Consider the following 10,643-nt stretch of genomic DNA (forward strand, 5'->3'; position numbering starts at 1 on the left):
TAAGAGACAGCAAACGCCCATCCTCCTCTTTCCTCCTCCATTTACTGTTGACATGCACACACTATTCTGCCGGTCTTAAGGAAGACAGCAGGTGCCAGGACCACCTCCGACCTCCTCCAGGCCAGCTCATTAACCCTCTCCCAACACAAACATGACACCTGGGCCTGAGGAGGAGGGTGACAGGGAACCCAGGTGACATCATTGTCAGACTGTCAGTGTCATCATATCAGCTGGGTGGTTTCCATCACAGAAGCTGAGTCAGAGGGTGAACTAGGGGAGGAGGGTGAGTCATGGGTGACTGGTAAGAAATGAAAACAGAGCAGCTATTTCCTCGAGATGCCCCTTCTTATAAAAACCCAGCTGGCCGTTGCCTTCACACAGGATCCACACTACCAGAGAGCCTGCTCTTCTCTGCACATAAGGTAAGTCTCTGCTTGCAATGGATTTGAAATTCTTGCCTGTTTTTCACTATGGGAACTGCACAAAGATAATATCTGTGACAGAGTTGATGTGGGGTGCTACCTAGAACTAGAGAACACTAGTATTGCTTGCTTAAACTATAGCACAGTTTGGGTCTGAAGAGCAATGGTTCAGTAGGCCACCTTGGCAGACAGCCATGGAATCAGAGACCAGGGCAGGGGAAGGAAGAACCCACTCAGATGTTCAACTAAGATCATGGTAGGACACAGCCTGAGGTTTAGGCCCCGAGAGTTTTCAGAGCTACTTACAGTTCTCACTGGTGTGAACCTTAGTATAGAAATTTAATTCATTAAGGGGGCATGCCAAGCATTTCTTCAGGTCAGTTTGGAGCTTACCAAACTTCTAGTCTGGCAGAGAAGGTGACACACATGAAATTGAGATGCCATGTTTAGACAATGCTAGTGCAATAAGTCATGGTGGGAAGGGGTGAACAGGAGGATGTGTGGCTCAACAGCAGCCCCTAGTGGTAGCATGGAACGTGAACTGTGGTGGTGGGGGGTATTTGGTAAGCAGAGATGGAAATGGGGAAAATCTGTAGGAAACTGTGAGAGCATAGACGAGAAAGGGCAAAACCACAAAGGTATGGATTAATAAATAGCCACCCTGCAGGTCATACTGTGCTTCAGTTCACGAAGAAGTTGATATGCTGCTGCCCTTGGGCAGCACCGATGTCCAAATTTCCACAAGCATCCCAGAAGTCAGCTTTTTGAGACATTTTGTTGCCTTTTCTTTTATTAATGCTTTTGGTTAGAATAAAGGCATAGGTTTTAGCATGAGATTTTCATGTGCATATGTCATTCTACTTGGCTCTTTTCACTCCTGTCTCAGAACATCTTCAGTTAGATATATAACATGACTGGGGAGAATGGGAATAAGGAAGGAATCTGCTGAGATGGACCAGAGCAAACTACCCTCTACCCTTTGGCTCATTCTCTTGAAAAGATCCAGAAATTAAAACATCATGTTTCGCTTTCAAGTGTAGAAGTCATCGTGGAGAGAGGCTCTTTCTTCTAAAGGAGCCTGAAATGAAATTTACTTGACATTACAGTTACCTTCTTGTTCAATGAATCACTAAGTTGGCTTTTCTGTTTCCAGGACCAAGTGCTATCTAAACATGAGTTCCCACCAGCAGAAGCAGCCCTGCACTGCACCCCCTCAGCTGCAACAGCATCAGGTGAAACAGCCTTGCCAGCCACCGCCCCAGGAACCTTGTGGCCCCAAAACCAAGGAGCCCTGCAACCCCAATGTTCCTGAGCCCTGCAACCCCAAGGTTCCTGAGCCCTGCCAGCCTAAGGTGCCTGAGCCCTGCCAGCCTAAGGTGCCTGAGCCCTGCCACCCCAAGGCGCCTGAGCCCTGCCACCCGAAGGCACCTGAGCCCTGCCACCCCAAGACACCTGAGCCTTGCCACCCAGTTGTTCCTGAGCCCTGCCCCTCAAATGTCACTCCGGAACCATGCCAGCAGAAGACAAAACAGAAGTAATGCCGTCCACAACCATGCCTTGAAGATCTGATCACTGCATGCCAAGGCCCCTTTCCACTCTGCTTATTCATCCTATTGCCCTGTGCTTCACACGATGTGACCTTAGGTCTTAATCCCTCCCATTTGCACCACCTAAAAAGATGTCTCTCACATTCATTCTCAGGGGTTCCTGAGCCTCTCAACATGGCTCAAAGTCTTGACTAATCTTCCCATGGCTCAGGATTCATCTGAAGGGGGATAGGGAGTGAGACAAGTGAATTTTCAATGTTCTTCTCCAATTAAATATCTTTAACTCCATACCTGGCTGTCTGTGTGTCAATGGGTTATTGAACTGGCATTGCTTTCTCGGTATGAAGCAGGAAATAGCACAACAAAAGCTGGTCGGGAGGTCTATAGCTAAAAGATGCCCTATTTTGTGATTGTGTGCATGTGCGTGCGTGCGTGCATGCATGCCTGTGTGTGTGCGCACATGCACGTGTGTGTGTGTGTGTGTGTGTGTGTGTGTGTGTGTGTGTGTGTAGCTGTTATACATAGAGGACACATTAGTAGGAGAGTATTCAAGGACACCCTGTGTCTACTACTTTGGGGAGCCACAGCTATGGTAGGGTTTCCTTCTTTCCCTGAGTGGGTTACATTCGAGGGTGAGTGGTGCCTTCATCACTGATTCTAAAGTCTTTGTTTAACATGTCAATCCCAGCTCCCTCTCCCTCCCCTCCTCCCCTGCCCTCCCCACCAGGTTCTCCAGTCCCCCACCAAATCTCCACTCTGATCACCAAGGTGGGTGATGCCCTCCATGGTGGATCTCCATTAACTGTCATTTCATCCAGGGCAGGGCCTAGGCCGTCCCCCAAGAGTCCAGGCTGAGAGAGCCTCCCATATTGTAGCATGAGCACTCAAAGTCTATTTGTACACCAGGGGTAAATACTACCCAAGGCCCCATAGATTACCTAGGCCTCCTCACTGACACCCACATTAACGGGGTCTGGGTCACTCCCATGTTTTCCACACAGCCATCAATCTGGAGTCCAAGAGCTCCCCTTTGTTCAGGTAAACTGTTTCTGTAACTTAAACCAGGCCACGCTTAACTCCTTTGCCCATCAATTCTCCCTTTCTGACACTGGATTCTAGTCCAGTTCAGTGTTTTTCTGTGGGTATCTGCCTCTGCTTTCATCAGTAGCTGGATGAAGGTTTTGTTTCCTAGACTCTCTGGGAGTTGGATTGTATGCTGGCACTCCCCTGATTCATGTCTAAAATCCATAAATGAGTGAGTACATACCATGTTTCTTTTTTTGACTGGGTTACCTCACTCAGGATGGTGTCTTCTAGTGCCATCCATTTGCCTGCAAATTTCAAGATTCTATTGTTTTTTTTCTGCTGAATAGTACTTCATTGTGCAAATGTACCACATTTTCTCTATCCACTCTTCAGTTGAGGGCATCTAGGTTGCCTCCAGGTTCTGGTTATTACAAATAATGCTGCTATGAACATAGTGGAACAGACATCCTTACTGTATGAATGGGCATCTTTTGGGTATATGCCTAAGAGTAGAATTGCTGGGTCTTGTGGTAAACTGATTCCCATTTTCCTGAGGAATCTCCATACTGATTTCCAACATGGCTGTAAAAGTTGGCACTCCCACCAGCAGTGTAGGAGTGTTCCCCTCTCTCCACATCCTCTCCAGCATAAACTGTCATTGGTGTTTTTGATTTTAGCCATTCTGACAGGAGTGAGATGGTATCTCAGAGTTGTTTTGATTTGCATTTACCGGGTGGCTAGGGATGTTGAGCACTTTCTCAAGTGTCTCTCAGCCACTTTAGTCTCCTCTATTAAGAATACTCTATTTAGTTCTGTACCCCATTTTTTGATTGGAATCTTTGGTGTTTTGGATACTTGCTTCTTGAGTTCTTTGTAAATTTTGGACATCAGCCCTCTGTCAGATGTGGAGTTAGTGAGACACATTTCCACATGATCAGATCTCCAAAATCATGCAACATACACTCTGACCGCATTACTTCAGTCAGTCCTCCTTGAATTCCACTGTGTGTCTGTTGAGAATGGTGTTTGCCCTGAGAAAAGCCTAAGAAAAATGGTCCTCATGCCCTTCCCATGCAAACATCCTTTGCCCTGCCTCCTCTTTCTCCCTTTTCCATGCCCCCTCTCTCTTTCTTACATTGATACACATTATCACTTTAAATAAAGCTTAAGAGAAAATGCATCAAAAGAAAGAGGGGGAGGAAAGATGTAAACAGATTTCAGAAGGCAGATCAGTGCAGATACGACAAAAACCCAAAGTTGAGTGTGAACAGGTTAGTGTAACATAAAATATTAGAGTGTTAAAGAGTATCTAGTTTATATTTTAGATATCTGGCGTGGGATTATGATTTCCAAAGGTCGCCAAAGGAATCTCATCTTTGAATTGCTGAACCCATTGTCTGGTTCTTATGATTTATTCTACTGCCCCTCTTCCAAATTTTCCTGATGATTATAAGGTCTGGGATCATGAACTAACTACAGAAAGAAAGGGGGATTTTCAGAAGGGCTACAGTGATCCCTGGAATATGTGTAACAGGAGGCAGGTAGTACCTGTGTGGTATACATGTGCTCCAAATTTGGAAAATGCCAGTGATACTTGGGAAGGAAAAGACACAAACTGATTGCCAAGGAGTTCCAAATTGGCAGTTGATAAAATGGCAGAAAGAATGACATCACTTGGATCCATAAGGTGTGCTCACATGTGAGATGATCTCAAATTATGGCTGGTTGCCATGATGGAAAGGGTCATCCATATTTCTAAGAACAATCATCATTAAAGGGGAAGGTTCTTATTTTTTTGTACACAGATGTGAGTATGTCTGTCGCATGTCATGGTAGTTTATATGATCTTGATGTTGTCCTTGAGTTATGACCTTAATATATGACCTGGAGTTAGACACTAGCCAGAACACTGGATTTCAGAGCTACAAGTCAAAGGAACTGAGAGTTGAGCAAAATCAACCAAATTCCTTAAACTTTGGGAGACTGAGGCAGAAGGATTACAAAGGATTATAAATTCATTCAGGCCAGCCTCAAACTAAGTGAAAACATATATTTGGTGGTATGCTTTAGTGGGCTACCATGTGACCGACATAGGTGAAACCCTATATTCAATACCCAGGACACACACACACAAATGTACACTTTGCACATCTGCACTTCACCAGGAACCAGTCATTCTTGTACACATGCCAACACTGCATTCAACATTAAAGGATGAGGCTGATACATCATCCGCAGCAGATAACACTTTGTGGCACTCGTGCCACAAGCAACTCCGAGGTATCAGGAAAAGAAAGACCAGGTGTCCAGATGTTTGTACTATGAAATGTCTTTATTTTGCTAGTGCTAAGAGGTCTCTCTATTTTCCAAGTGTTAAGAGGTTTCTCTCATGTAGGAGGGAACAGTCTTATATTGTAGTCTTATAACACATTAGAAAAACCCCAGATGGAAGAGAGCATGTTTTTCTCCTGCTAGATGTTGATGTCAGTGGGGCAATGTGGGGGCAGTAAGCCAGGACTAGAAAACAGGATGCACCTGTGGCTATCAGCTGACAAACAACTCAGAGACCCTGTGGGGGCTAGGCCCCCAACATCTCCCCCTTTTTATTTTTTGAAATTGTGTTTGAACTGTTTGCTACTCTATAGAATCTTTCATACAGATTTCTTTGGCTCTCAGGCCATGTTATAGGCTTTTGCTATTTTTCTCAGGGGCCACAGCCATACCCACTCCTTGTAAAAATATTTAGAGATGACTCACAAAATTGACCTTAGCAGTAACCAACCCTGTATAAAGGTAAATAAACATTTATAAACAATATTTGGGAATGTGGGCATTATTCTTTCCAAACTACTTCCCGCTGTTAAGGGGCACTGCTCATACCATGGGGATCATGACAAAACTCAAAAACCTGTATAAGTCCTTATTTTTGGGGTCTGTAAGGCTGCATCATCTCAGCTGTTTTAAATGGTGATTCACTTGGGCCACTGCTTCCAGAGGTCTTGCTTCATCAAACCATACTAGTCTGGAAAGAACCCGCAGCTTTTTATTTTCTGTGGAAACAAAAGCAGAAAATTTTCCCAAGTAACCTGTCCCTATATTTAAATTTATAAGTCAAAGTATTTTCAAAATACGTAAGTTGGATTGTTTCAGCAGCATTGATAATCAAATGTCTTTTAGTAGTTTTTGTTTCTTTCTTAGCAATTAAACAGTTTAAAGACAACACAACAGCACACAGTATCCAGACTCTACATGTATTTTCCATTCCATATACTTTTACCTTTTTCTTTTCTTTTATTTAATACCAGTACCTCATTTACTAACTGTTACCAATTCTCAATTCACCTATTTTCAATTCATCCTCCTACCGAGGATAATCTCTCAGGCAAAAGCCTTAAGATTTACTCAATCCACCCTCCAACTGAGGGTGGTCTCTCAGGTTCCCCTTCCTTTCTCGACCTTGCGGGCAAAGGCCTGGAGATTTAACCTGGTAACCCTAACTTGGTACCCCTTTCCAATACACCCTCATAGCCTTACTTGCTGACCAGCCTTTGAGGGCAATCTCTCAGTTCCCCTTTACTTTCCTGACCTCAATGGATCAGGCAAAAGACTGGAGATTAATTTAATACACCTCCTTAGGAGGTGATCTCTCAAGCAAAAGCCTGGAGATTTAACCATTCAATTTTACTGTTAGAAGTTGAGGTACCTATTTTTAATTATTTTCTGTCTCGAGTCTCTCCTCTCGTGAGTCTTCTTTCTGGCCGATCTTTCCCAGTCTTTCTAAGTCTCTCTGGATCTCAGTGGGACCTCCAATTGTGACTCCCATGCCACAAGCAACTCCGAGGTATTAGGAAAAGGAAGACCAGATGTCCAGCTGTTTGTACTAAGAAAATGCATGTGCTGCCTTTATTGTCAGGAGTGTGTGTGTGTGTGTGTGTGTGTGTGTGTGTCTTTATTTTGCAAGTGCTAAGAGGTCTCTCTATTTTGCAAGTGTTAAGAGATCTCTCTCTTATAGGAGGGAGCAGTCTTACATTATAGTCTTACAACACAGTAGAAAATCCCTAGGTGGAAGAGAGCGTGTTTTCCTCCTGCTACATGTTGATGTCAGTGGAGCAATGTGGGGGCAGCAAACCAGGACTAGAAAACAGGATGCACCCGTGGCTATCAGCTGACAAACAACTCAGAGACCCTGTGGGGGTTAGGCTCCAACAACACTTAGTGATTTGTATCTAAATGCGGATCAAACTATGACAAAACAAGAATTATCATATGGAAAAAATTCTGGACAATATCAAGATCATATAAAACACCATGGTATGTAACACACATAATCACATCTGTGTACAAAACAAAAATTAAAGCATGGCAGTAAATACAGCAAAATATGTACAATGTCTGTGCTTGTCTGTTGAACAAGAAGTGTTGGCCATTCTGTTCTTTGAATGTATCTGTATTTTAAGCATTGTCCCACAAACCAAATTTGCATTTAAATATAACACTTCTGTAAATGATCTCTTTAATGTCGTAAATCTAAAATGTTGAAAAACTAGAGGAAAAATATTTATTTCTGAAGCCCAAAGCAGTTTCCAGAACATCAGCCCAAGGGTGAAAATAATGGGGTCTATGGTCTTGAGTTTATTGATTTGGTGGGAGGGGGAGCATTCATGAGCACAGGAGCACACTTGGGTGTGATAACCAATAATACTTTATCCGGTTTACAAAGATTCTAGTCTCACTCCCTGACTTTGACAGTACAATCCCAAGATTACAGGACACTGGGCCAGGCAGAACTCTACAGTTACAGCTCATGTCCTACAGTGAAAGTCTGTCATTTTCAGAGTCAACAGTAGAGGGCAGTTGCTGCCTTTTTATGAAGACCTGAAGCCACACAGTAAGGTTGAACTACAGGCTCACAATGTGGTTTGCTGACAGCATCTTATTCAGAAAAAGCTGTGGATACTCAGTTTCTTCTTTTCATGACTGCATCTGGGTTTCCTCATTTGTCACGTTTGGACCACAAGTCCCCATGTGACAAGCCTGTCAGAAACAAAAAGATATTATAATGTAAATGGAGATTTCTCTCCCACCCACCAGTTTCCGAATAAACACCCAGAGGCTTAATATTAACTACTGACTAGCTCTCACAATTAAATTAATCCCTTTTTACTAATCTGTGTATTACCATGTGGCCATGACTTATCTGTAATGTTCCGGCATCTTACTCCTTCTGAGGCTACTGGGTGTCTCTCTGACTCTGCCTTCTTTCTCTCCATATCTCTGTTTGTATTTCTTACCTAGCTACATTCTGCCCTGCCACAGGCCAAAACAACACATATTCGAAGCCTACAGAAGGACATCCACATTCTTGTAAAAGTACATTTGTGTCTCTCAATCGATCAGACTACTGAAACACTATAGCCCAAAGACATAGGAATGTCTCCAGGCATCTCATACGGAGAGGAAAAAAAGCCCTAGCTGAGAGGTGACTTGTCTCCCCAGAAGGATATTTCTCACAGTTCTAACAACTTGACAAACCACTTTACAGGATTACAGTGTAGCCCAGGCAATGATGGTCAGGTGGTAGATGGGACAACACTTTGACCAGAACTACATAGGTAGCATGTCCTTGGCCAGTTATTAAAACTTCAATCTCACTTAAGCACCTGGCAGACAGACTTGGGAAGGGGATGTGTTAGATGTCTTTGTCCTTCTTTCCACTTTTCTGGGTCTTCAAAAAATATGTTTAGGTTAATTTATTTAATTATATTATATGACTGTTTGACTACATGCATGCATGAGTACTACATGTGTGCCCAAGAAGGCAGAAAGAAAGTGTCAGATCTCCTGGGAATGGAGTTTCAGGTGGCTTTGAGACACCATGTGAGTGCTGGGAACCAAACCCAGATCCACTGCAAGAGCAATAAGTGCTGCTAACCACTGAGCCCTCTCTCCATTGCTAACATGGCTCTTTTAATCAGCAGATTGAGGATGAGTGAATGAAAGCTGGCTTCTGGCACAAGGCTGCTTTGGTATCACCCATGTGTGCCAAAGAAAAAATGCACAGTACCTGGTTTATACAAGAACACCCTATTCTTACTGTTTTTACTGGTTATTTGGGAATTTCACATCATGAACCCCAAGTATGTTCACTTCTCAGTCCTCACATGTCTACCATCCAAACCCTTGTGACTCCTCCCAAAAAGAAGTAAAAGAAAACAAGTGCAATTTGTGTTGCCCATATACTCATTGGAACATGATCAAACTCCCAGTGGTTAGTCCTTCCCCATCCTCATCTCCACTAGAAGCCATCAACTGTGGAAAGCTACACTTCAGCATCCTTATCACAGTTGCTAAGAGCTGTCTTCTATGGCTTTTTGTCTAGGCTGTTATTTTTTTAGGGGGTGCGTGAGTGCAGTTGGGGTTGTCACAGAAACCGTCTATGTCCTTCCTTCCCAACTGTGAGTCTGTAGTCATCAATACCATGGCAAAAAATAGCTTCCTTGCCCTTTAGCATCAGTGTGAGCACAGATCATGGACATACACATGGTTTCTGGTGACAGCATGGACCTCAGACATCCACATGGTCTCTAACATCAGCACATGCCACAAATCTCAGCATGGTCTCCAGTGGCAGTACAGACCGAAGACATCAACACTGCCCTCTGCCACTGCACGGGCCAAGGTCACATCATAGCCCTCAGTGGCAGCATAAACCAAGGACATCAACATGCCTCAGGTGGCAGCACAGGTCACTCAGATCAACATGGCCATGTATAGCAACACAGCCCATGAGCATCAACAGGCTACAGCACAGACCATGGACATCCACAAGAACTTTTTATAAGGGGGTTCACACTAGCCTGCTGGCTATATCCTCCTGATTCTGGTTCTGGTATCTCTTCCCCAAGTAATTGTTTCAAGCACTTTCCTAGTCAACTTCCTCCACAGGCTGCTCCCTCCACCTCTGCTTGGTTCCCCACTTCCCTTCCTGCTCTGCCTTTGCACTCTGTCCATTTTCTGGTTTATGTTCAACACTTGTCCACACGCATATTTCCCCAGAGTCAAGTGGCCTGTCTGTACTTTTCTCTCTTTTTAGGCCTCCTCTGGTATTTGTGTATTAATAGGTTCGGCTCTTGATATGCAGAGCCCATGCCAAATTGCCCTGCAGGTCTCATGTCACACACTCCACTAGTACTCAGATCTGACTTCTCATGGATGCAGGAACATCCTCTGTGTCCCAGGGGCTCAGCCTGCTCCACCAAGTTGTCCAAGTCATTGCATATCTGATGGGGTAGTGAGAGTTCATCATCTTAATGAGTGATTGATTTGACAGCAACATCTGCCTTGTGTATTGGCAAGAGGTTTTGCCCTACCCATCACTCAGGTGACTTGGGCTCCTTGCCCCGTGCAGTTTGAGCACCTTCCAGGTCTCTCCATTTCACACCTCTGCATGAACTTGAAAGTGCCTAGTTAAAGGCAGGAAAACTTGCTCCTGGAGTTTAGAGGTGATCATTATTGTGCCTACAGTTTACTGGGGAGAATTCATTTCTATAGTATCATGAAAATGCACTGAATCTGGAGTATAAATCATGTTTACACTTGGGAGAGGAAGAAAACAGACATCAAGGATATCTCAAAACCTTGAAGAGTC

General features: G+C 44.0%; 1 protein-coding gene across 1 annotated transcript; it reads left to right on the top strand.

The window, feature by feature from the left end:
* The first annotated feature begins 308 nt into the window (after positions 1-308).
* On the top strand, positions 309-2,257 carry LOC101834488 (cornifin alpha). The gene is made up of 2 exons (XM_005080254.3): positions 309-422; positions 1,576-2,257. The coding sequence occupies exons 1-2, from the start codon at positions 337-339 to the stop codon at positions 1,958-1,960; spliced, it is 471 nt and encodes a 156-aa protein (XP_005080311.2). The 5' UTR covers positions 309-336; the 3' UTR covers positions 1,961-2,257.
* The last annotated feature ends 8,386 nt before the right edge of the window (positions 2,258-10,643 follow it).

The sequence above is a fragment of the Mesocricetus auratus genome, unplaced genomic scaffold, assembly GCF_017639785.1.
Source record: "Mesocricetus auratus isolate SY011 unplaced genomic scaffold, BCM_Maur_2.0 Super-Scaffold_100009, whole genome shotgun sequence".
Classification (NCBI taxonomy): Eukaryota; Metazoa; Chordata; class Mammalia; order Rodentia; family Cricetidae; genus Mesocricetus; species Mesocricetus auratus.